General features: G+C 47.7%; 1 protein-coding gene across 1 annotated transcript; it reads left to right on the forward strand.

The window, feature by feature from the left end:
• On the forward strand, window positions 1-26,018 carry EDC3 (enhancer of mRNA decapping 3). The gene is made up of 7 exons (XM_042885636.1): window positions 1-54; window positions 2,379-2,560; window positions 3,925-4,238; window positions 10,004-10,339; window positions 18,443-18,596; window positions 20,053-20,270; window positions 21,275-26,018. The coding sequence occupies exons 2-7, from the start codon at window positions 2,397-2,399 to the stop codon at window positions 21,607-21,609; spliced, it is 1,521 nt and encodes a 506-aa protein (XP_042741570.1). The 5' UTR covers window positions 1-54; window positions 2,379-2,396; the 3' UTR covers window positions 21,610-26,018.
• The last annotated feature ends 167 nt before the right edge of the window (window positions 26,019-26,185 follow it).

Raw genomic sequence — 26,185 nt, forward strand, 5'->3', positions numbered from 1 at the left:
GACGTGAGGGGAGGCGGCAGCGGGTGGGCGACGAGCGGCGGCGGCGGCTGTAAGGTGAGGCGGGGCCGGGGCTTGGGGGCCTGGCGGGGGCTGGGCCTCGTCCGGCGCTGCTCTGAGGCCCAACCGTGGCGGTGAGCCCTTTCCGGAGCCTGGGGGAGCGGCTGCGGAGCGCTAGGCCTGCGGGGCCGGGAGCGGGGTCGGGAGTTGGGCCTAGGGCTCGGCGGGCCGCCGCTGGGTCCTCCCGGGCCTTGAGCGCTGCGGGGCATTGTGCTCAGGGCGGCTGGAATGGGCTGGGCTGAACTGCAGGGCCAGGGGCTGGCGGGCCGCTCTGCTGCTGCACCGCCGGGATCCCCTCAGTGCCAGCTCATCATTGGGGTAGGGGGAGGCGGGCCTCGTGCCTTCCTTCTTCCAGAGCGCTGTGTACATCCACATGCTCATCCCGGGCTGTCAGGCTCCTCTCCCTTCTTTCCAAGCGCTGCGAGCGCGTGTTAACCGGCGTTCTGTATTACTTAACGGGGTATCATTAGCTTATATCTGAGATACGGTGTGTGAGGGAATTGGAATTGGAGATATCTGTCGGTTGTGGGGACAGAAATTGGGAGTATGAGGGACAGCATTGGACAGGAAGTTTTCCTTTCTGTGCGTGTGTAAACAAACAAGCGTGCTCGCCTTTTCTCCCTGTGATTGAGTAATTCATTGACTAGATGGGTAATGCCTCCTTTCTGAATGATGTGCCCATAAAGTGAGAGTATCTGAGATCAGGAGTTCCTTTGTTTATGTTTGCTTACAAACATGGTGATGCTTTTGTAGAGAGAGACTAGTTGAAAAGGATTCTGTTGGGGTGGTGATTTGTACTAAGCTCTTTGGCTGGTTTACAAAAGATGTGAAAAGCTGAGAAGGGAGGAGTTGGACTGGGTCCTTACGGCTTCCTTCTAACTTGGGATATTCTGTGGATGAAATTCTAGTTTTGCTGCAGATGCTTTGGGGTGTTGTGTTGTCTGTGTTTTGGAAGTGCTTTTTATTGGCTGTCACCTTGGAATCCAGGCATTGTTATTGTGGGTTAATATAAATATATAGAAGCAAGAAAGTGAGGAGGCTCTAAAATCTGCAGTGTGGTGACCAGGTCTGGTGTTCGCTTCCCTTTGAAGCATCACACTTTAAGTCTCCTGAAAGCTCATGGAAATGAGGTTTGGTTTGGTTTTCCTGATATCATGTATATGTCCTAGCTATTTGTAGTGGCTTTCTTTCTATCTCTTTTCTGGGAAGCTCAGAACAGAAAGGAGAGAATGGAAATGCCTCATAAAAATGTGGGATGTAGTGATGTTAATCTTCCCAGGCTTACGTTCTGCACATTCTTCCTTTGTGTTTTTTAACAAGTGTCTGGTAAACTGAGCAAATATCCCACAGAGAAAGGCAAATACATGCAGTGATTAGTTACCTGAGAGCCTGTTAGCTTTTGTAATGCTGTGATGGCAACAAGCCTGTTATCTTCCTGCATTGTTTGGCTGGAAAATAAAGCCTGGGATCAAATGATGCCTTCAGCTGCTTCAAAGTGTGCTGATGCAAGTTCAGTCAAGCATCAGAATTGTGAGGGAGTTACATGGGACTGAGCATGCAGCACACCTTTGTGTTTCTTATGTTCTTGTAGAACTTAGTGCAGCTGCTGGGAAGCTGTGCGTGCTTTGTTTATGATGCTGATCCTCCTGGCTCTGGAGACTTTTGTTCTGGACTCTGGTGTCGTTTTCTTTACCTGCCCATTTCCTTAAAGGGTTTCCTCCTGCCCAAGGAGGCTGTGGATGCCCCACATCCCTGCAGGCATTCCTCCAGGCTGGATGTGGCTCTGGGCAGCCTGGTCTGCTGGTTGATGACCTGCACACAGCAGGGGGTTGGAACTGGATGAGCACTGTGGGCCTTTTCAACCCAGGCTGTTCTATGATTTAAGGTGTTGGGTTTCTTTCTACACACCGGGATCAGTGTCCTCACCAGTTCACACAAGCTGTTCTCCTCACTGTCTGTACAGAGGGAAGATAAATTCCCTGTTTGAAACCACAGGGAGAATGTACACAGGCAAAACAGGATGCTACAAATAGCAGTTGAAAGCTGTTTGTCTCGAAATCTGCTACAGAATGATTTCTTCACTTATGCAAAGGGTGATGTGGTTAAAGTCAGGCTGCTGGGCAGAGCCCTGTCCAGGGATTTACGCTTCAATGTGATCCTCAGTGTCCGTGTGGATGTAATTTCCAGCTCACAAAGAGGAGAAAAGCTGATGAAGCCAGAGCCTGGGTGGGAGCCAACGCGTGGGGTGGGGGATGCGATTGATGCTGATTCAGGTTGTCACGTCTGCGTCTTCTCACAGCCAGGCCTGTGTGTCTTTGCAGCAACTGTGTGCCAGAAATATGGCTACGGACTGGCTTGGGAGCATCGTGTCAATTAACTGTGGAGAAAGCTTGGGAGTCTACCAAGGGCGAGTGTCTGCAGTGGATCAGGTCAGCCAGACCATCTCCCTTACGCGGCCTTTCCACAACGGGGTCAAGTGCCTCGTGCCAGAAGTCACCTTCAGGTTAGTGTTGGTCCCAATGACTGCTGTGTCTTTTCCAGGTGAGGGTTGGATGGGTGTTTTGCTTTTTTTTCTTCCTAGAGAAGGCTCTTTGCCTTAAATCCTCCTGCTGCTTGTGAGCATCTTCCTGTGAGCAGTGCCTCTGGTGTTTCTGTTAGTTTGTGCACAAGACTGTTGTTCTGGCTCTATATGTATTGCGTGAACACATTCTACTCAGTTCTTGACTAGCTGAGAAGTTGGTCCTCTTTTAAAGCTTCACTCTCAGTGTGTATAACGCTTTACCACTCTCTGGTTGCACTTATTAGGTCGGTTGCCCCAGTACAATTTAATTACGTGCAGTTATTCAAAGCCAGCACCACCTCCTTTCTCTTTGCCCCATGTTCTTTCCGCCGTGTAGACAGGAGGGAGTTTGGGAGCAGGGTGCTGAACCAGAGCAGCGCTGTGGTCATTCTCATGTGCTGCTTCCTACCAGCTCCTGGTAACACTGGGGGTCAGGAAAAGAACAAATAAGAGTTGTTTGTCACTGGACATTTTCCTATTTCCAGTGCAACTTTCATAATACAGAATTTAAGTCTCCAAGCCACTGATTTTTATTTTTAATTAAGATAAAGCACTAACATCAGGGGATGAACTGTTTTTCCTAAAGAACTGGCATTTGGAAGGAGGTTGGTCATTGTCCTTTCCCGTGTTTTTCCAGGACAAGTGGAAGTCTTTAGCAGGCACTTGCTAATTTTCTGCTGTTAGTTCTGCATCCCCCTTGGACACATACTTATTAAGTTTGAAATTGAGGCCTTGAACTTCTAATTTATGTCTTGCAATCAGTCCAGATGGAGGTCTTTGCAACCACTTCTTTGTTTTGTTTTGGCTCACACTCACTGCTACATTAGTTACATCATCCTCCTCCTGAAACAGCAAGTGCCAACTATGTCCAAGTGTGAATTGCACTAATTTAATGATAGCTTTATGTAGATATGGATTAAAAATAGCTTCCAGGCTGAGGATAATTGTTATCTAGAAACTGTTAAGGTACAGATTTTTGGAAAGATCTGTGCTGTTTGCCTTCATTTAAAAATTATTATTATTTTTTTGCTTGATTGATTCCTTATTAAGCTGGGAACAGAACCTCCGGAACAAAATCCAGGTGCAGCACAGAAATACTGAGGTTTTTATTAATACATGTGATTTCAGCTGAATGTTTTGATGCCTGGAATATATGTGCCTGAGTATTAAATTCCTTCTTTTTCTTGTTTCCACTGATAATGGCACCTAAAGAAACCCCTAACCGATCCCCTGTCCAACGTCGGTTGTTTTCCTTTGTAAAATAACTGGAATGCTGAATCTTGAACTGGTTTTCTTGTTTTTTTTAGGGCAGGTGACATCACTGAGCTGAAAATTCTGGAGATCCCAGGGCCAGGGGACAGCAGGCAGTGTGGGGACCTGCAGCAGGCAGACACGGGCATCCCTGGCATTGGCTGCCAAGTGGGGCCCAGCCAGAATGGCACAGGGAAGATGTTAAAGAAGCCCTTCTCCAGCAGTGCCCCGCAGAGCATCCCGAGGAGGACAGACATGAAGAATCAGGATATTATCATCTCCCCCCAGCAGCAGTGCTCCAAGAGCTACATGGATCGGCACATGGAAACCCTGACTCAATCCAAAGGCTTTCGTCGTAGGCACAATTCTTGTGAGTATGTGTGTTCACCTGTCACTTTCCTTCCTGCCTGGGTTACCACTGCAATATATGCCCTTGGTCAGCAATTGTATTTCAAACAAAAGTTCTACTTGCTTTCATGCTTGTTTTCCCAAAGGTCTGGGGAAGAGAAAGGTGAATGGTGAGGAGAGATTTAGCTGTGCTTCAGAGTATTGCAAGTATGGATCTTGCAAAGGTTTTGCACTTGAAAGGTTGAACGCTGAAACCAAGAGCAATGACATAGCAAATGGAAAAGTTCCTGCAGGCTTCTTGAGAATATGCAGTGAGGTGGAGGATGAAGGAAAGCAATGCAAAGAAAGGTTCAGGGAAGTGGGCTTGTTTGGCTTGGAGAAGAGAAGGCTTCAGGGAGACCTTATTGTGGCCTTCCAGTACTTGGAGGGAGCGGATAAACAGGAGGGGGAACGGCTGTGTGTGAGGGTGGGTGGTGATGGGACAAGGGGAATGGTTTAGAGTGAGACAGGGGAGGTTTAGGGTGGATATCAGGGGGAAGTTTTTCACCCAGAGAGTGGTGAGGCAGTGGAACAGGCTGCCCAAGGAGGCTGTGGATGCCCCATCCCTGCAGGCATTCAAGGCCAGGCTGGATGTGGCTCTGGGCAGCCTGGGCTGCTGGTTGGTGACCTGCACACAGCGGGGGGTTGGAACCGAATGAGCATTGTGCTCCTTTGCAACCCAGGCTGTCCTGTGATTCATTGTTTATGTTTCCTTCATGGTGGTGGTGTGATCTCATGCAGAACTTGGTGAGAATGTTCATGCAGTCAAATCTCTGGCTGTTACAATACTTTATCAGCTAAAAATCAAGAACAGGGTGATTTCCTTGGCTTCTGCAGTAAGTAGCAGGGGCCCAAGGCAACATTTGTGCGCTGCAGTCCTGTGGCCAACAGGTTGGGAGGGTGGTGAGGAGCTCTTGATGTTGTTACTGGCCCATAAAAGTTAGCATGATTTCTTCTTACCCTTTTCTTCTCTTTCTGCTGGTGGGAGGTTAGAGGTTGGATTGAGAAAAGGAGTGAGCAGATATCTGGGGGGGACAACAGGGAAAAGACATGAGTGGACACACAGCAAAGAGGGACAACAGGTGCTGAAGAACACAGCTGCTTCTCCTTACACTCTCCAGCCCTGTGGGTTGGTGTTCAGGAGGAGAGTATATCCAGGAGCTTGTGGGAAGATGCTCTGCTGCACTGCTTATGACAAAACAGAAAGGGCAAGTTGTATTTGGGGGCATGAGCTGAATGGAAAGATCAGTTGCACTGCAGTTGTGCCATGTTTTACTGTTGTTTAACTCTGCCCATCCTCGTTCAGTCTGAAGAACAGCCTGTGTGTTCTGCTTCATCAGCATGAAATGTTGCAAAAGATAGGGCTGGATAATGCTGGTTAGAATGATTTCCTAACTCCTGTTATCTTTCCTTATTGAAAATGGCCCAAAAGACAGCCTCAGTTTTTCCTCTAAAAAGAACTAGAACCAGATTATGATAGTGTGAAGCTCTTCTAGTTAAAGCATGTATAACCATAACTGATTACAACATTGCCCTACAAGTAATTACAAGTGGTTTTTGCTGTGTTTTTGACAACACAGCATCCTCTAATGAGAATGATGTCAAGATAGAATCAGTGCATCTCAAAGCCAGGAGTCCCTATTTTTATTCCTGTTTGAAAAAAAACCCTCAACCAGCTCTCATGCTGTGCCAAAATTGGGTATGTTCGTTTGTTTTCACCATTGTTTTTTCTTCCATGAAGCCCCCTGGGCTATGCTCCCTTCCAGATCTTTATCATGCAATGATTACAGCATCAGGATATACGACTTAATTTTTTCCCCCTTGTTTTTGTGTATGGAAAACAAACAAACCCAAGGTGGACAGGGCCAATTAAACAGGGAGATCAAAGGCTGGATGTTGTCTGGAGAAGTTCCTGGACCTCTGGAAGCCTTCCTCCCCCACCAGCAGCTTATTTTCTGAAACAACTGTAATCCTTTGATTTCTGTCAGTTTAATCAGTTTAGGACGTTTAACAGATGTAATTTTGTGTTCTTGGAAGGACCACTTCTGAAGTTTCATATTCACTTCTTTGTTTGTTTGTGTTTTTAAAGAGATTGCCAAGCAGTTAAGTGGGAGGAGGAAGGCAGAATGACGTGAGGGGAGGGCACGTGCCCCTTGGTGAACCAGCCATCTTCAAGCCTGCCTGTTTTCCTTCTACCCCTAGTTATCTGCTGTAACTCCTGTTTTATTTGGTCTTGCTGAGCAGAGCCTGTGGCCGGGTCACTTCACATAACAGCACCGGGTAGGTGTGGGGTGTGCAGTGAAGGCTTCAAAGTACTTCAGCCCACCAACAGCTTGGATATTTTTACATAAGCACAACAGTGGGTCTGATTTTTCTTTTACAGACTTTGTCTAAAACAAGTTGTGCAAGGTGCTAGGAATAGGTTCTTATTTGCTTGGCCTCATTGTCAGCGAAAAATTGATCTCTTACCCTCTGGAATGTTATTTGGAGAGCAGGCCAAATAATATATGAGTCTCTCCACAGTGGGATGGTGGTGGTCCTGGCCACAGGAATCAAGGCAAGGATGGGCTGGGATGTCATCTAGCACTTCAGCTGTACTGTGTCCATGCTTTGCGTGGCTCAAAGTCGACCTTTTGCTGCCCTTTAGTGTGCTCAGTCAGGGACAGAGTTCTGCCTTGGCATTGATAAGCACCAAGCAGCAGTGCAGGTTGCACAGTGGGGTATTGCTGTGCCTGAGTGGGGCTCTGCATGCCAGGGCTGCTGCTGAGAGCTCCTGCAGGGGTCTGCCAGGAAAGGCAGCCAACTGACTCGAGGCTTTACATTTGCTTGTATGCTATACATAAAATATTTTTCTAAGAAACAAACCAGGAGGCTGGGGAGTGTTGCTTGTCTTTATAGGGAGGTTTTTTTTCTTTTTCTGTGCAATATCAAGCTGCTAGCTTGATGTGGAGATGTGCTGTTCTCCTTGGTATGCTGTGCACATGTGCACGCAGAGTGGAGGCTCTGAGAGTGGCTCTGAAAAGAGCTGAGCTGGAAGCTCTGAGTTGCTGTGGTTGATTGGCAGAGGATGGGGATCAGGCTTTGTAACCAAGCAGAGCTGTGAATAGCAGCTTTCAGAGAAGGCCCTGGGATAGAGTCACACTAGCAACCTGGAAGGCTGTTGGTACTTCTGTTAGCATGAGCTTTCCCTTCCCTCCCCTCGCCCAGTTTTTAGGCCCTTTTCCCTTGGTGCCAGCTGCCTGCCTCCTTGTCCATCTAGAGAGGAAGAGGAGCACCACTGACCTTTGCTTGGAGCAGTAGGAAGCCTCTGCAGCCCCTGTTAGTGGGTGGTTACACAGACTATAATAAGACAGCCTGTTGTGGGGTCAGCAGCATTTCAGGGCTGGCATCTATTGGTGTGGATTAGAGAGCTGCCCAGCACAATGCTGGCACAGCTCGTTTTGATGAGGTATGGTCTTGGCTCCCATTCACTGGATCTGCAGGGGAGCCTGAGGAGCTTTCCAGCCATTGTTCTTGCCGTTTTTCTAATGCAGTTTTTCATTCAGTCAGCATTTACACGCTGCTCACATCAGCTGCATCTGTCCCCTGGATCTGCTGCACTGTGGGGCTGCCCATCCCCACAGTTTGCTTTTTGGGTCAGCTGAGGGTAGGGGAGAGTTGATTGGAGAAAAACTTGGCAATGAGCGTAAGAACTCTTGTTGGGTAACAGGAACAGACCGAGCTGCCATAACATCTGACATTCACACAAGAAGTGGGCTTGTTCCCTCATTGTGTTCAGTGCAGGCTCTCGTTTGTGCGAGCTTCGAGTCTCTTGACTATTGCTTTGACCTGCAGTCAGTGAAACGTTTGGAGACTTGGCCTGTTGTGTTGGCCTGGGTTTTTGTTTCTCTTGCTGTTGTTAGCAGCAGTGTTGAATGCAATGTCTGCCAGCTCCACGTCAAGTTGTATACAGCTTTGGTGTGATTTGTGTGTTAACTTTCGTTTGGGAATCCTTCCTGAGGGGGGGTGAGGGTGAAAACTGTGCTAGCAGAAGCTTTCACTTCAAACTGTATGTAAATAACTGGTTGCAGCTTGTATACAGCTTGTCCTTGCCCTCTAAGTTATGTTGTTACCAGCAATTCTTCAATTCTGCTCTCTACACTTGAGTGGCTTCTTGACAAAACCTGTATTTCAGCAGTTTGTTCTCACCCAGTTACAAACTATGAAGTCTTTAGCAGCTTGCAAATGAGTTTTTAGACGAGCTACCTGCTATAGTTAGTAATAACAGCAAATTGTTGTTGAGACTCTAGAAAGTGTTGACAAATGCTGTACGCAGTATTTCATGCTGACCGTTGCACTGGTAACTGTGGCTTTGTAGTGGCTTTGGTGCTATGCTTAGAGATACAGTGAGGTTAGAATAAACTCTGGAGGGAAGTTGTGTTGCTGCAGGGACCTCTGTTTAGGTGCTAACAGGGGTGCTTGGGGCTAGCTGGTTTTACTCTGCTATGAGCTGAGCATTCCAACTGTTGCCATATTGTAAACAAAGCCCCAGCCAACAAAGTGCTGTAGGAAAATGGTCAGTGGAGGGAGATGGTTTTGCAGGGAAGGAAGACTTCACAAAGCCTTTTGGTTTGCAAGTAGCTTATCCAGACATCGTGAAGGTTTTGCCTGTTGAAAGCCTGTGGGTTGTTCTGTAAACATCCTTAGATGATCTGAAGCTTTTTTGCATCCTTCCTCACTAATTGTCAGTAATGTGTAAATTGGGAAAGAAATTATGCTGCTGGACTTGTGGAGGTGATTGTCAAGGAGCAGACATGCACCAAAGAGCACACGTCATCTCGTGGTAATTTGTTTCAGTGTTATCAGATTCTGTGCATATAGTCACTTACATTAATTATACTCCAGGATGATTACCTTAAAATACAATAAATGTTTTAGCAAAACGAGCTGTTTTGATCTCATAACTGTTTCTCCATCTGTTGAATGTCATAGGTGATGATTTGCAGATTTAACAACGTCAGATAAATACTGTCTGGACTCGGTTGCATATGAATGACGTGCATAATGTACAGAAGGCAAAAAGGCAGGATGTGTTGGCCTTGTAATTTTGTATGGCTTTGTATCCTCCATCAGAATGAGAAGTTTTCTGACAGGATCACTTCAGAGAAAGCAGGCTTTCACAATTACTGATTGGAAAGCAGTCTAATTAAACGAGCAAGATAGTGGGTAAAAAGAATAATGAGGTATGGATAAGGGAATGGAAATGCATCTGTTGGTAGTTGATGAGAGGAGAAAGCAGTGTTTCACATTCAGGGTTTTAAGCAATCCCTTATAGGTCATTAGGAGGTGGGCAGCCTATTTTGGAAGAGAAGAACTTGCATTAGGTTCTGAAATATAGGAAAACTCCAAAAAGGTCTTGGGTTACACAGCTGCATGAACATCAGCTCAGTGTAGTACGAGTAAGATAGTCCTAGACCAGGGCTCTCTTGTTATCTTATCGCTAACATAACACTGTCTTGAATTAAATGAGTAGAAATGCTTGGTTTACCTACTGTGATCAAGCTTGTTTTTCTAGTCTTGCCAAAGGAAAGTCCCTGAAAGTCTTCTTTTCCCTGGTGCCTTCTCTTCAGTTTTCTGTTAGCTTATCTCAGCATGAGTCATACCAAAGATGAGGTCTGCAGGTGCTTTGAGAAACAAGCATCTCCTAGGTCAGTGGACTCCAAACACGAGCTCTCCTCTCTTACAGAACTTGCTCTTGTTTTTCTTTAGGGTCGTCCAGTAGCCGCCATCCAAACCAGGTGACTCCAAAGAAGAGCGGGCTGAAAAACGGACAGATGAAGAGCAAAGATGACGAGTGCTTCGGGGATGACATCGATGAAATCCCAGACACAGATTTTGATTTTGAAGGGAACCTGGCCCTTTTTGACAAGGCAGCTGTGTTTGAAGAGATTGAGACTTACGAGAGGAGGAGCGGCACCCGTTCCCGCGGGACCCCGAACGAGAAGCCAGCTCGCTATCGGCACGATGAGAACATCTTGGAATCAGAGCCCATCGTCTACAGACGGATTGTGGTACCCCAGAATGCTAACAAAGAGTTCTGCACGGGTATGCCACGGCCCTTCACGATAAGGGTGCAAGCCGTGCAGCTTTGCTGGGGTGCATTTGGGTGTCTGTCAGCTCAGCGTGGCACGTTCACTGATATAAGGTCGGGTCTGTGCCTTTTGTCTGCGTGTAACCTTTATTTGCAATAGTTTTGAGATTAAAAAAAATATTCAGGTAGGGCAGCAAGGTAAGTTTTTTGGGGTAAGGAGCAAAACTGAAGGTTGGATTAAAAAGAATGGAAGCTGAGGAGGAACCATGCTTTGATGGGAGCCATGTCACAATTCCTGCTTCCTTGATGGAAGGCAGGAGATTTCAAGTATTTTATCATAGAATCATAGAATGTCCTGGGTTGAAAAGGGCCACGATGCTCATCCAGTTCCAGTCCCCTGCTGTGTGCAGGATCACCAACCAGCAGACCAGGCTGCCCAGAACCACATCCAGCCTGGCCTTGAATGCCTGCAGGGATGGGGCATCCACAGCCTCCTTGGGCAACCTGTTCCACTGCCTCACTGTTGCGTGGTTATAAGGAGCTTTTAATGTCACTGGTGTGAAAAGAAATGGCTCTGGCTCTTCCCATCCATAATTCCAAACAAATGGCTTTTTATGTGGGCTTTAATTCTTCCCTTGTGTCTAATGTTTGTTCCTTACTGCCATGAAATGGGCTGTTGGATAGAGGTGAGGGGTAGCACGATGAGCTGTCTGCCTGCTGAGAGGTAGTACTCCTAAAATCTAAATGCAGAGAACCATTCCTGAGTTCCTAATCCATGGCTCTGGGGAGGAGTAAAACTGCTCATCTCCTGTTTGCTAATGTTTTGTTTGTTATTTTGGCCAACCACCAGTGATGTTTTCTTGAAGAGCTGCTTCTGTATGCAGTATGCTTCTGTATTTGTCACCTGGGAATCTTTGTATACATACACGTCCCACGAAGCATGTCTGACTTAATGCTGCACTTAGCTGCAGTCTCTCTGTAACTTTACCCTACTTGTGACCTGTCTTCAGTTTGCAAGTGCTAAAAAGTGTGCAAAGCAGAGGAGTGAAGGAGCTTTGGCACCCAGGGATGCTTTTCCACATCAGAATAAAATCAAGTGTCTGATCTCTTTATAGAGAGGCACTAAATAGCTGGACCCTGGCAGTCTGGCTGTGGAGCATGAGTGTGCTCAGTCTTTGGCCTGTCATTCTTTCTCTGCTCAGAAAAACTCCATCTGGGGTGTGAAATGCTTGTTGGAAGGAAGCTGATTCATTCACAGTGATTTGCTGCTTTTCTGTAGAAAAATGTCATTTTCTTACTGGTTCTGCTACGCAGTGATATCTTAGTTTTCCTTTTGTGGCATCCATCTTCCTGTTGATCTGCTATTTTTGACAGCTTCCTGAAGCAGAAGTGGTAATTCAGGCCTGTATTAATAGCTTCTGATGCCTTTTTTTTCTTTTTCTTCTGCTTAGTTTAACCAATAACATGTTAATTCTGTGCAAGCTTTCAGTATTGCTGCACCACCCTGTGGCTCGAGGCTCCCAATGGGCTGCACTATGTGTGAATAAGCACTTCTTCCTTTGTGTGAGGATTTTCAAGTTTGTTATCTGTCAATTCATCTTCCAGCTTGGCTTATTTTAGAAGAGACAGAACCTCTACGTATGTCTAGACCGAAACAAAAGCTAACTGACTGTTTGAGAAGTGCAGCTGATATGATTTTCTAGAAGCATAATTCCTGGGAGGAAAACTGTCGTGCTGTAACCAGCAAGCCTCAGTGTGGAAATTCAGGGCTTGGAAACAAAATCATTTGCTGAACTCTATTGTCCTTTCCTATGGAAACTCTTGGCACCCTGTTTGCAGCGTGCAGAAGGGAGCAGCCCTGTGAAAGCACTGCTGCTTTGTTTCGCTCTTGGCAAGTCTGCAGAGAGGAGAGTGGTGACCCTCTCTGTAGCTGCAGGGTCTTGCTAGCCTCATTAGCTGCTGCGGGGTGATTAGTCTCGTGTGTGGGATTCTGGATCTGTTTGGAAGACAAGTCGTCATGTTACACAACAGGTATTGCCGACTGCAGCTCCCTTCTGCTGTGCTGTGTGGTGCACGTTCATAGCCCTGCAAACTGTGCATCCCATCGCTGTGATCTTGATGTGTTTTTCCCCACGCAGGGCAGTTCTCTTTGTGTTAGCTGAGGAAGTTTACTTTTGCTTAGGAAATGCTACTAGCTAGCTAGCAAAAGCTTTTGTAAACAGTTGTAAGTTGCCTGCTGTTCCTGGCTTTCAGTCGAGTGCTTTTTGCAGTGAGAAGGACAGAAGGGCATTCAGTATGCTGGGAGCGATGATGGGCTGTCACTTGATGAAATCTGGATTTCTTTGTTTAGCAGCTGAAAGGAGGATGCTAAGCTACAGTGACTCAAAGAGCAGCAGTGCTGAAGTCAGCTCAGTGCCAGGAGCCCCAAATGCCATTATTTTGGGATATATCTGTGATAAGGTTTCTTTCTGCTTCTGAATTTTCTTTTTAGGATTGTATCTGGACTCCTGAAGGGTTCTTTATTCACAGAAAACATTCTAGCTGTTTGCAAAAAGCACTTTCTAGCTATAAGGGAAGTAGTTCAGCATTTCTTTTTCCCTTGGTCAGCCTGGAAGGTGGTTGTCTTAAGAGCTCTGGCTGATCATTCTGTCTGCTGTAAGAACACAAAGTGATGCTGGTGGTGATTGGCAGCGAGCTGAATCTCCAGCCTTTGTCACTCCACAGGCTTCCAGTCTCACTGTTTGTTACTGACTGGGAAGAAGCTGAGCCTTGAAGGATGTAAGCAAAGCTCAATAGACACTGCATCCCACTGGGATGCTTTTTTCAGAGCCAATTTTATGATGCCAAAAAGTCAAGCTTTTTTTCCCCTTTTTCTCCTTCTATTACCTTTTGTATACAATATATACCTGAAATAATTGCAGAAATGTGAGTTTTGCAGGGAGGACAGCTCTTCTTCATGAGAAGTCTAACGTGGATTCCTGGCTCAGTACATCTCAGATTTGAGGTGTAGGCTGCACGGCTTTTCCCACAGTGCAAAATGCTTTGGGGTTTGCTCAGCTGACTTTGGAAGCTCGTGCTGGGCGTCTCACAGAGGCAGAGTGGGGCAGGGTATCTGCCCAGTGCTCTGGAGCTGAGGGGAAAGGATTATAGGGAGGAAGTTGGGAATGAAGGTCAGAATCTGTTCCTAACAGAAATGAAAACCCAAAGCTCATAGCCCAGTATTTCTTTGATTTGGCTGAATTGTGTCTATTCCTGGAGCTCTGCAGGTGAATCACTCCCAAATACTTAATTGCTCTTTATTCCTTGGGGCTAGCAGCTATTGATCTGTCTGCTTGCTGTTAGATGATGCTTAAAAAGGGAAGCACAGCTGTTTCACAGAAACCTCCCTCCCTGGAAGGGCAGGTTGCTGATCCTTTCTGTTAGCTGTAAGCTGTCTACTTCCAAAGCTGTCTGGCTAGAGCTGAAATGCCCATTGGCATGAGCCTGTCTCTGTTCCTCCTACTGGCTATCAGCATCAGAGCAAAATTCAAACAGCAGTGTTTTGGGATTTGGTTTTTCAGCAGTATCCCCAAAGCCAATGATCTGCTGATATCTCAGAGCCTAGAGACATTTGTGGTAGGGTGGAGCACGTGGGTTCATCATCAGTGTAATAATCTCAGTCATCTCTGTGTCTCTGAATGGTTCCTTTTTTGCAGTTCATTTCTCCTTTCCTCTTACCTTTAATCACTGCTATCACATGCAACCTGCATGCTGCAGGCTTCAGTTTGTGGTGATTAAACTGGATTAAAATCTCCCTCATCTGGCCTGTAGTCATCAAACTAGACTGAAATTTCTGGTGTGCCACAACACCTTACCTTCTTTCCCACACTGAGCAGGGCTTGTTGATGCACACAGTAGGCTTGTGGCTGAAGTCTGGCTTTGTGAGCAGCGGGTATTGCTGAGACAGCACACAGGGATGAGTAGAGAGGAGGGCTGTTTGCCAGATAGATGAGGTATTTGTTTCTTTCCCTGCACTACTGGTAAGGCATTTATTTCTCTGTGCTTCCCCTTACCCAGACTTCAAGCTTGTCCTGCAAGAAACTCCTTTTCCATGCATTAAGGAGATGGAAAAAGAAAATACGCTTCAGAGTAAATCAAGGCAGCAAGCAGAGCTGATGTGCCAGGGTCAGACTGCGGAACTGAGGCTGTGTGTTCTGTGTGGATGATGGCAGTGTGGCTTTTCTGTGCCGTGTCCTTGGCTGACTCTTCTCTCTGGAAGTTTTAGTGCTTCAGCCCATGGATAACTGCCTTGCAGTGACTGTGTGTGCTGAATGTTTGCGGGGTCTTTGAGGAGGGTGCAAATGAAGTTCACCTCGTGCAACTGCAGGAGAAAAGAACAGGGTCATGGGGAAGGCCTCTGTGTCCATCTGACAGGTTTTTGCTTGGCCAGAGTGAACTGTGCATTAGTGCTGGAGAAACAAACAGGGGAACTTCAGTCAAAGCTCCTGCAGGATTTGTCTTAAGTAAAACATAATGCTGACTTAATAATAATAATCTGACCCTTAAGGGCCTTTGTTTGGAGTGTTGGGCACAGACTTGTGTTTTCCTGAGTCTGCAGGCAGGTGGCTCCAGCTTTACACCTTTCAAGAGGCAGCAAGCAAACAGCTAGCCTGCCTCACATGGGCACAGGTTGTGTCCACTGCAGGGAACTGAATCTTTGAGCATGAGCTGGGCAGCAGTGGAACCCGGTGCTCTTTACTGCTGGAGGGAAGGAGCTTTTATGCATAGTTTCCTTGAAATCCATAGTCTAGGGCTGTGTCATCTGTTCAGGCAACTTGCTTTTAATTCTTCCAGCAGCTGGAGAGCAACTATCAGAGTAAAAGATGGAGATTGAGCATCTTTTGCCTCTCTCGTGCTTTGTCCAGCTGAAAGCTGGAGTTTGGGACTTCCTCAGCAATATTGCTCTGGCCTTCTTGGGGGAAACCTTCTTTTGATAACTTCAGGACAGTTAGCTTAGTCCTTCTGCTGGCATGGGATGTTTTTCTCCTCCAAGCAGCGTGCATGTAGTGTAGCATAGAGAAGCTGAAGAGGGTAACTTGTCTGTAGTCATCGTGCACAGGACAGAGCGTGCCCTGTGTGCTGAACTTCATGTTTAATTGGGCTTCAGCAATACTCTGCGTGTCACAGAACTGTTCAGGCTTCATTTGCCCCCCTTTTTTTTTTTTCTTTTTCTCTTCCAGGCAGCTGTAGAACACATTTATTTAATATTAAAAGGCCTGAGCTAACTTCTTTTATTACCTTCATTACCAAACAATAAAGGCGCACTGTCCAACCCAAACATAATTAACGTTGGCAGGAGTTCAGTTCTGTTGCAGCAGTGTTATTGTTTGTGGGTTTACCCGTCGCCTCCTTGATTGCTTTCTGTCAGAGTTTATTTAACTCCCTCAGCCTGGTTCTGATAAGCCAGTCAAACTGGTCGGGCCTTGCGTGAGTGTGAAGAAGGGAAGTTCTCTTGGCATTGAAGCCTGCCCCTGAGAGGGAGCAATTAGGGCAAAGTGTAGCCCAAGCCAAGTGCTAAACATGAGCCCATCCTGTGCCAGCAGTTCTCTTTGCGTTAACCCACTGGGCGCTGGGTTTTGTCTTGCTGATGGCAGAGGTGTGCTTGTAACACCTTGTGTTCGGAAGGAAGCGATTGAGAGAGGTGTAAGAGGAGGCATTGGCAGTAACAACACTGCACTGATAGATAGGGTGGCTCTGCCAGCCTTCTGGTTTGAGGAGTTTGTGCCGTGAGCTCACGGCTCAGAAGGAGCTCAGCGAGTCGCATGCTCCGCATGAGCAGAGGATGTGGCTTGTGCCACCACAGCGACATCCTGACCTCAGGTTACTCACTCCAAGGCCTCCCTCAAGCTCGAAAAACAAGCCCCGATGCAGTGGCAGGAATAGGGATGGGATTGAGCCTTGCGTGACTCCGGAGCTGAGAGGGTGTGTGAACACAGGGCAGGTGCGTGACTAGTGGGCCAGGCAGAGTGTTATTAGTGGCTTATGACTCCGAACGTTTGGCGGCTGCTGTCAGGACTCCGAGATGCCTTTGATGGTGTGCATGCTCCCATGTGCACGGCGTGTAATAAAACGTCGTTAGCAGAGGTGGTTTAATGGGCTGTTAGCATGCAAGGTCAAGTGCTTGAACACGTTTGGTCCCTCCGTGTCTGCAGGGCTGGGAGATGAAAGTCGTAGGGATTCAGGCCAGCATCCAGTGCGATCTGCTCTGCCCTGCAGGATGTGCTGCAGCCTTTTGCTGTTACCTTACGGGAGCACCTGTGCTCTGAAAACCTCAGGATATGCAAAACCTGCTATTTCCGCAGTGCCTCGGCTCAGTGGTTTGTGCCTGGCACCCTGGGGAAATATGGCAGTACAAACGATAGTTCTTAGCAATTAAAAGACGCTGCTTTTCTCATTTGAATGCGGCAGTGGCTTGTTACAACTGGTTCTCATGCTGTTTTTCTGCTCGAGCCTGTGAGTAACTGTTAGGTTTCCTTTCTGAGCGGATGTGTGCGCCGTTGCAGCTCCGTTTGGAGCTGGTACTGCTGCTGAGCATCTATGCTAGGCCTTCAGTATTTCTTCTTAGCTTTTCTCTTTGAGGCTTCAGCAAAGAAGCCCTGCGAGGAATTCCGGGCAAAGCAAGTCTGCAGAGAAACCAGAACTCTGAGCCTTCTCTAAACAGTTGGCGTTGTAACACAGTTCAGGGCACAGAAGCTCTAATGTGGTTCTGCTGGGATTGCTTGTCTGGCTGGGAGCGGTGCTTGTAAGTGAGCTGGGCAGAGGGAAACGAGCTTTTCTTGCTGTGCTTCAGCTGTGTTCCTCCTGCACGGGGAGGGAGTTGAGCTGTGCTGCTTCTGAGCTGGGAGATGGTTTAGGATCCCCAGGGCTTGCAGGAGTGTGTGTGAAAGGCAGAACAGCCTGCGTCTGTGATCCTGCGTAGGGCTGATTATCAGGCAGACCAAAGAGGATGGCATCATAAAGCTGTGGAGAAAAGCTGGAATACAGAATCTGGTTTCTGTTGCCAAATATGTTTGAGGTATCATGCTGGCTGTTGCAGCAATTTTTCTCACCTGATGCTTGTGTTTTGTATTTCTTTCTCCATATGCCTTCAGTAGCTATTTCTAGCTTCTTTTGCTGCTCAGCACACCATCAAACGATTGCTGTGGCTTCCCATAGCTGCTTTTTTTGTGTCAAGAAATGCCCTCTGTTTCCAGAGGAGTTTACTGCAGGGTTCTTCTGTGAAGCCAGCACCAGATTCCCCTGTTAGGAGGAGTGTGTAATGGATTGGCCTGAAGAGTTATTCAGGTTTGTTTCTCTTTCACCTGCTGATTCCGCACAACTTATTATTGCAAGCTGGAAGCAAGCTGGAGTGGTGGTATTGCTGCCTGCTGCAGGCATTGTTCTCATGGCTTAACAAGACCTCTTTTGTTTGTTTTGCCCCTGATCCACATGCTGGAGAATTTCCTGGCTCTCAGACCAGGCTGTCAAATGTCTGAGAAGAATTTTGCTATAGACTTTGTTCTTTCAGCTGCGTCTCTCCCTCGCTGCTCCAGTGTATTGCAGTTCAGTGTTTGTGTCTGAAGGCAGATGATGTGACATGGCACCACCAAGGCAGTGAGGACACTTGCATGGCAAATGGGGACTGCTTGCTGTGATAGAGATCCAGGAACCAACTGCAGTGAAGTGTAAATGCAGGGAGTATCTGGTTTACAGCCCCTCTTGTGACTGAGAGGAGGCTGCCTGTGCTACTGACACTGTAGGAATAACTGTTTTAAACAGAGTAGCAACTCCTGGCTGAGAAAGGAAGCGTGTTCCAGAATCTCTCCTCAGTGTCTGGGGATAAGTGGGTTCACTGCAGCTGCTGATGTGATGATATCCCTTGGGGTCATAGTTGGGGTGGCTGCAAACTGAGCTGGCAAGATGGAATACATGTGATGCTCTCAGAAGGAACTGGGATTATTGGGTTGAGCAGGCTCTTTGTAACACCTAACTGTTGTCTGGGGAAAAAACAGACTGCAGCATTCTGGAAAAAAGTCTCCAGTTGCATTTCTTTTCCCTTTCTTTAATGGTTTTTCTCTTTCTCTCTTCCTCAAATCCAGACTCCGGGCTGGTTGTGCCCAGCGTGTCGTATGAGCTTCACAAAAAGCTGCTGTCTGTTGCTGAAAAGCATGGGCTGACCTTGGAACGGAGGCTGGAGATGACAGGAGTGTGTGCAAGTCAGATGGCTCTGAGCCTGCTCGGGGGACCCAACAGGTAACACTCATCCCATCGCCTCTGCTGGGGTTTTGCCCTTTCTTTGCCTCTAACTTCTTCCTCTAAGTGGGGATAAGCGAAAGAGCGGAGAGATTGCTTTTGAGGCAGACGTGACGTAGGTGCCTGCTGTCACTTGTTGCAGTGGTCCTGCAGTTGGAGACAGCTGTCACCTGTTTTCTCTCCTTAAAAGAAGAAAAAACTCATCCCAATGCCAGGCAGACCTTCTGCTGTAGTTCACACGTCAGCTTTTCCAGTAAGCATGCAGACAAGTGTGAGGCTCAGGCTCCTGACGAGGAGCCCTTGTAGGAGGTTTTAGCATTATTATTTTTTTTCCCCTTCTCTAAATAAGCACCAACTGAACGTACCACCTCGGGTGAATGAAATACTAAGAGAAGGGCTTCTTTTTGGCTATGTGTCCAGGAGCAGAAGTGTCTTTTGAGTCAAAGACAAAGCAGAACTGATGTTTTTCTTGCCGTTTAATGGGCATTTTCTTCAGGGAACTTAGCTTTGCACAGACGTAACCCAAGGCTGTTTAAACCATTTCAGGATTTTGATGAGCTGACCCTTCATGGAAATAGCTAAACCTTTCCTTTGTTGTTTACACACGTTACAGTTTAATGATAGCAGTAAAAAGTTGGCTAATGAAAGCAAAGTGCTGTTCTGCTCTTCACAAGGCTGAGTTAGCTCTTGGACAACTAAACTGAGCACATTTGCCTTCTTGGCAGGCCTCACTTGGTAGCAAGATGGGAGAGCATTTGCCATTCTTTGCACATGCTGACTGGTGCTTGCCCTTAGCGTTGTACTGATGTGACCAGGCAATTGCACATGTATTCTTATATTGTTAAGTCCAAATGATTCATTCTTGAAACAGAAGGTAAACCCTAACAGTCTCTGTGCAGGAGTGCTTTACTTGCATTCTAGGACCTGACTGCTTGAATTAAAGCAGCAAGTGGTGACCTGCCAGGCAGCTCTGACCCTCTCAGCTGAAAAACCTGATGTATGACTGGCTTTATCACTTGTGCTGGCTTTGGAGCGCTTATTTTTTACAACTTAAACTATAAAACTGTTGTGGTTTTCACAGCGTTGCCTTTCAAAGTCACAGGAGGAAAAAAAAAAAAGCCTTCTTAAAGTAAAATTGTACCAAATTCAGGCTTGCTGCAAGAGCGGTGGAAATATTCCCTGCTTTGAAAGTATAAGCTGGCTGTGAGATGAGCCAGGGCAGGCTGGGACCAGCTCTGTGCCATGGGTGCAGAGAGATCTGGAAGGAAACCTGCAAGCAGAGCAGCTCTCTGCTGTCAGCCCTGCACAAGGGTGTGGGTTCCTTTCCTTCAGAGAAAGCGGAAGGCTTGCAAAACACCTGTTCATTTGCATCTTACTGATAATTTTTTTCCCCTCTTGCAGTACAAAGATAGATGATTTTGGGCCTTATTACCATTCCCCTCTTGTCTTCGTTTAGGCTGAACCCGAAAAACGTGCATCAGCGGCCCACGGTGGCCCTGCTGTGTGGCCCCCACGTGAAGGGGGCCCAGGGGATCAGCTGTGGAAGGCACCTCTCCAACCACGATGTCCACGTCATCCTTTTCCTGCCCAACTTCGTCAAGATGCTGGAGTCCATTACCAATGAGCTGAACCTCTTCAGCAAGACACAAGGCCAGCAGGTGTCCAGCGTCAGAGGTAAGCGGGGAGCAGTGCAGATTGCAGATGTCTCTGCTGGTCGGTTTGGTGCTGCTTGTCCGTGCTAGTGGCACCATCTAGTGGCATCCAGAAGTGTGCCTGGAGGCTGGTGGGATGGCAGAGGCTCGAGAGGTCCAACAGTGGAGCAGTTGTGCTGGTACAGATGTTTCCGGTCTGAACAAACACAAGAGCTGCTGTGTGAAGCTGAGTCAGACCAGCCATTCTCTTAGGATAACGGCCTGCCTTGTTCAGCATATTGAAACTACAAGTAAATGAGCATCCAAACTGCTGTTTTTCACCAAGTGTGCAGCCTTGCTGAGCTAGCTGTCAGAGCTCAGATCTGAGTGCTCTAGAATAAGCTGATACTCTGCAGATTGTTGTGAGAGAGCTTGTTTCTCTGTCGTTTCACCAGCACCTTCATCAGACCTAGTTTATTAAAACCTTTCGGGAGTAACGAATGTGAGAACTGGAGCACTGCCCAATATATTGTGCTGTGCTTGTGGTGCCAGGGCTACGTGTCTGTTAGAAAACAGCAGTCCTCACACCAGATGCTTTGTGACGAGGTAATGCAGCAGACAGTGAGTGCATGGAGGCCAACAGAGTGAAAGAGGCAGCACTGCAGCAGACAAACTGCTGTTCAGTAGGCACACTCCGAACAAAATGCTTTTTATTCAGCATGCAGATTAGAAAAATCTCCATTTCTTAATGGAAAGAGAAGTCCCCTGCTTTCCTAAGCTACCTGGTCTGGAGAGCCAGCTCAGTGGTGCCATCTGAGGGCTGCTGAAGCAAGTTACAGAGCTTTGAAATACTGATGTCAGTGTCTTCTGCAGAAGGACAGCAGTGATAACCTGTGAGGCCAGACTGCATGCAACAAGACTGATGGTGCTGGAGGCAAAAATGGAAAAAACTCTGCAGGCAGCACAGCGTGAGGAGGGAAGGCACTGAGCTTTAGCTTGAGGTTTGAGGCTGCTCCTTGCTGCTCACAGTGCTTGTGTTTCTTTCAGATCTCCCCGATACCCCTGTTGACCTAGTGATCAACTGCCTGGATTGTCATGAAAATGCCTTTTTGAGAGATCAGCCTTGGTACAAAGCAGTTGTGGACTGGGCCAACCAGAACAGGGCACCCGTCCTCAGCATAGACCCTCCCATAAGTGAAATGGAGCAGGGCATTGATGCCAAGTGGTCGCTGGCCTTGGGCCTCCCTTTGCCCCTGGGTGAGAGGGCAGGGCGTGTGTACCTCTGTGACATTGGCATTCCCCAGAAGGTCTTTCAGGAAGTGGGAATAAACTACCACTCACCCTTCGGCTGCAAATTCGTCATCCCCCTGCACTCCACTTAGAGCCCATCCAGCCACGTGGACCTGAAGGAAGAGAGCAGGAGTTCTGTCACATAAGCTGTCCAGTGGAACCTGACTGGTAAACAGGCATCGCAAGCCTTAAGGATGTGAAGTTCTGGAGAGTTTCCTTCCAGAAGAAATATCATGTTTAAAAAAAAAAAAAAAAAAAGTCATAAAATGAAACAAAAAGAAGGAAGCAAATGTAACTGCAAAGCTGTTTTCATTCTCTTGTGCCATTGTAAGAAGGAACACGCAGGAGAGTGGTGTCTGTCCCTAGTAAGGGCAGCAAATGCTGCCCAGACCTGCCAGGGGACTATTTAACATAGGGATGTGCATGGAAATGTTTTGGTGCAAGCAGTGGGTGGTGTGGAGACTTGGGATGCATTTCCCAGTCCTTCTGGGCAGGTAGACCCAGCAAGGTGTCCTGGTGGGAGCAGCACCCCTGGATTGTGTAGAAATAAACTATTTTTTTTTTTTTTCTGTGGTTGTTGTGAGAGGGTGGATTTGATTTTGTTCTGTTCTGTTGGATTCTCCCCCCTGTTCTTCGTTCATGAAGGCAACAGCAGTTCCATCCCCTCAAGGAGAGAGTCTGGTCCCCTCATCAGAAAGATTGTATCAGGAGCCAGAAGCACTCAGGCAGCACGTGCTCCTGGAGCGCCAACGTCCTCAGGCCTTATTTGCTCATGTATTCTCTTGGCTGTTTGTTTCTTTGTTTGGGGGGAACAAGGTATGTTACGGTAAAGAACTTTTCCAGAGTGTTTTGGTTTGCTTATTATTAATTATTTTTTCCTTATTTTTGGCACAGTGAGTGGCTGAAGTGGGGGGGAAGCACAGCGAAGCAGGGCCGTGTTGCTCTGCCTCTGTGCTGTTCGGTGCAGGTGATGTGTGGATGTGCCCCCCTGCAGCGTTTCCAGTATCCTTCCTACACTCTGTGTGGTTTGGGAATTGGGTCACCCATCTGGCCATTCCCTTTGGGCACAGAGGCTGTGTGTGAGGGTGGGTGTGCACACCTGTGTCGTGGTGGCTGGGTGCTTTTCTGGGAAGAAACAACCCCTGGCCTTCAGGAATGCCCTCGGGTCGCAGTGGGCTGCGTACCCAGTAGTGACAGGTGGGCCACAGCATTGCTGTGAATACACAGGGGTGGGAATGGATGTGGAGTCTGTCCCCATGTGCCCACTGGGGACCTGGAGTGAGGGTCAGTTCTGGCCTATGTGCCCAGGCTAAGGTGACACAGGAGACAGCAGGCAGATGCCAAACAGGGGCCCCGTTCCCACAGGGGAGGTCCCTGCAGGTCCTTCCTGCTTGCTCCCAATTCTGTTCTCCTGGGGCCTTACCTGCCCTCAAAGCTTCTGCTGATCCTAAACTTGTCACACAGCCTGTTCTGGCAGCTGTGGAGGACTTCAGAGCTTCACATGGTGCCTTTCCTCCAGGGCAGCTGGATTCTGTCAGGCTGAAGCATGAGGACAGCTGCCCTGTGTGTGGGAATAGTTCTAGCTGTTCTCTAGCTGTGTTCATCCTGCCCATCACATGTGGACCCCTGTGTGCTGTGCATTTACAGATCAGGCACTTCTTTTTCCCTTTCCTCTGCTTAGAGCAGAGGCTGAGTGTATCAGAGGTGGGGGTAAAAGGCTTTGCTGGTGGAAAGGAGGCAGTTGAGTAATTATTTTTGCCAGGAAGCGTAGATCTGATGCTGGATGTGGGGAGAGCAGACTTCAGACCTCCCCCTGGGGATCTGCTTCTGAAGTCTATCAGTGATAATCACTTCTTAAGAGCTACTGCCTCTTAAGAGCACATGAGCAGATGATTCCCAAGTGGCAGAAGTCAAAGAAGTGAGACAGAATTCTGGCTTGGCTCTAAGCAGGGATCTCTTCTAGAGCTTAAGTGGGAAAAGAAGAAAAGTTTTTGGCCGCTGCAAGAGATCTCAGGAGCTATGTGAGGGCATTAGAGGTGCTCTCTACCATTCATGTGGCCAAAGCTGAACTAGAGCTGAAGTTGGCCATTACTGTGAGGGACAACAAAAAGAGCTTTTTAAAATAAGTTAACAGCAAGAGGAAGTCGGGAGATAACGTAGGTTTGTTACTTGATAAGGATGGTTGCCTCACAAACAGGAGCACAGATAAAATGGAGGCTTTTGATGCCTTCTTTGCCTCTGTCTTCAACACTGTGATGTACTCTGGGACCCTTGAAGGTCTGTGTCTGCAGGAACAATGAACTCCCAGCAAACCTCCCAAATAGTGTGGGATTTGCTGCTCCAGCTGGATGCCTAGAAGACTGGGGCCCAATGGCATTCATCCCAGGATATAACAAGAACTGGCCCATGTCACCCTGAGACCTCTCTCAATTACATTTAATGGCTTTGGGAGGCTGCAGGCATTCTAGTTGACTGGAAGCTGCATTGTCCCAGTTGTCAGAACTGGCAGGAGGGGAGACTTTGTAAAACTGACAGTCCTATAGTTACCTTTAGCGCCTGGTAAAATTATGGAGAAGGTAATGCTGGGAGATACTGAAAAAATGATTGAGACAACACAGTCGATGGTCACAGCCAGCACATGTTTACGAGGGGAAGGGCCAGTTTAATTAACTTAGTTTCCTTTTATGACAAGGTTTCCCACCTAGTTAACCAAGGAAAGCCACTTGATGTAAATCATTTTTGGATTTCAGCAAAACTTTTGGTGTTATTTCTGACAGTATCTCACAGAATGCCTGGCATACAGCTGGGCAGCTTCATGATGTGTGGCTGGCTAATGGGCCGGGCTCAAGGGTGGGCAGGAAATGGGGTTACACACTTCAGGCTGGCGGCCAGGCACTGCAGGGCTCTGTTTGGGGGCCATTTCTTTTCAGCAATGCAACCTAAGGGAATGGCATTGAGCTGTGTCAGGGAACAGTCAGGTGGAAGTTAGGAGAAGGGTCTGCACCTGCAGGAGCTCACGGAGTGTTTGGACAGCACTCTGAAAAGTAGGGTGAGGTTTTTGGGTGGTGTTGGGCTCAGCAATCCTTGTGGGACCCTTCCGACTTGGCATATTCTGTGATTCTAAGCTGTGTGATGGGGGAAGACTTGCCATATCTACCTCAGCAGGACCAAGGGCTCTGCTCTCTTGGAGCCTGGTTCCCCCAAGCTGCTTTCCCCGCTGGCGGTGCGACTACTGAACTGCATGGGCTGGGCAGCCTCTGTGCTCTTGCAGAGACTAAGCTTTGTGAATTGTCAGTGCTCTGAGCAGGTGTTGCTCTGCCCTTGGGTGGGCAGGAAGGCGAAGCAGAAGCACCCCATCCTCAGGAGAGCCATGTTTTAGCTTGTTCTGTAGTGGCACTTAGTGGTGGTGGTTCTGACTTGGCTGCACGGGGCACAGTGGGGCTGGCTCTTGGAAAAGCAGAGAAGCCTTGTGCTTGCAATTCTTGTTTCCTGACAGCTAGAACTTATCTTCATCTGCAGAGCAGCATGAGAGATAGAAGGGCGGGCAGTAGTTCCCTGATTGTTGGTTTAGTACTTTGTTAGGCTTATTCCTCCTGCTTTCAATTCCTTTGCTCAAGACACTTGCAATGGAACTTCTTTTTCAATAATGAGGCTGCAAGCTTTTCTCGGCTCTTCTGGGTTGGCTGTTAAACTGTAGATTGCACGTGCAGAGCAGCAATGGTGCAAAAACATTCAAGACTTAATCACAGGATCCTTTCTTGCTGCTATGCTGCTGTGCCAGTGGCTGAAGCTAAATGCCCAGTCGGGCACTGAACCAGGTGAAGATGTTTTTGCAGGGATGGCAGCTGGCATCAGGCCTGCAGTCACTGCTGTGTGGCTTCAGGAAGCATCAGGGCCCATGCAGCACTAGGGTTCCTTACCTTTAAGCAAAAAATCCAGTGGGTAGTGCTACATAACAAGCCCCCAGGCACAGAAGATGATTTATCATTTGTACTCCTGTGGTGTGTTTAGGGCACAGTGGGGGGTTGGGGGCTGTGTTTCTGCACTGTTAACCTTTACCCTGTGCTCGCTTTCTGAACGTGAGAGCACATCTGGGTGTTTGGCTGTCCTTTCTCTCAGATACAAAGGCTTCTTTGAGGAAGGAAGTCTGGGTCTCACCCACATGAAATGCATCTTCCTTGCAGGTGCGTGCTCTGCTGGAGCACTCTGCAAGAACCAAGAGGAGGGCCAGATCCCTTGGTTTCCTCCTTCCCTCACACTGCCATTGCAACTCAAAGAATGCAACACCTTTTCTTTTTTTAAACGTGTTTGAGATGAAGAAGTTTCTACCTTCACAACCATCATAGGAACTGCCTGTGAGCGCTGCTGTGGTCGTGACCACGTGAAGATCACTGCACTGTGTCACTGCTCGGTTCTGTTTGTGACCCAATGTTTGTAATGACTAATTCCTGCTGCTGCTGCGGGATGCCCTGAAATAAAGTGCAACTATTCATGTGTGCTATTCACTTGTCTGTTATAATGCTGCAGCCTGATAGCCCTGGTGGAACAAGCTTCCTGCTGCTCTCCATAGCTCAGAGGCATGAGGGCAGAGACCAGGAGCCTGCTACCTCATTTCTTGCCCTTTGCTGGAGCAAAGTGTCCTGCTTAGTCTCCTATTTTTCATCAGCT

This window comes from Lagopus leucura, unplaced genomic scaffold (assembly GCF_019238085.1).
Source record: "Lagopus leucura isolate 7727_CA_CO unplaced genomic scaffold, USGS_WTPT01 Super-Scaffold_100052, whole genome shotgun sequence".
NCBI lineage: Eukaryota > Metazoa > Chordata > Aves > Galliformes > Phasianidae > Lagopus > Lagopus leucura.

What these genes read in the sequence shown, in the direction of transcription:
- EDC3 (XM_042885636.1), top strand. Translation starts at nt 2,397, where the DNA reads ATGGCTACGGACTGGCTTGGGAGCATCGTGTCAATTAACTGTGGAGAA. An exon ending in GTGCCAGAAGTCACCTTCAG is followed by an intron (nt 2,561 to 3,924) that starts GTTAGTGTTGGT and finishes TGTTTTTTTTAG; the next exon opens with GGCAGGTGACATCACTGAGC. An exon ending in TAACAAAGAGTTCTGCACGG is followed by an intron (nt 10,340 to 18,442) that starts GTATGCCACGGC and finishes CCTCAAATCCAG; the next exon opens with ACTCCGGGCTGGTTGTGCCC.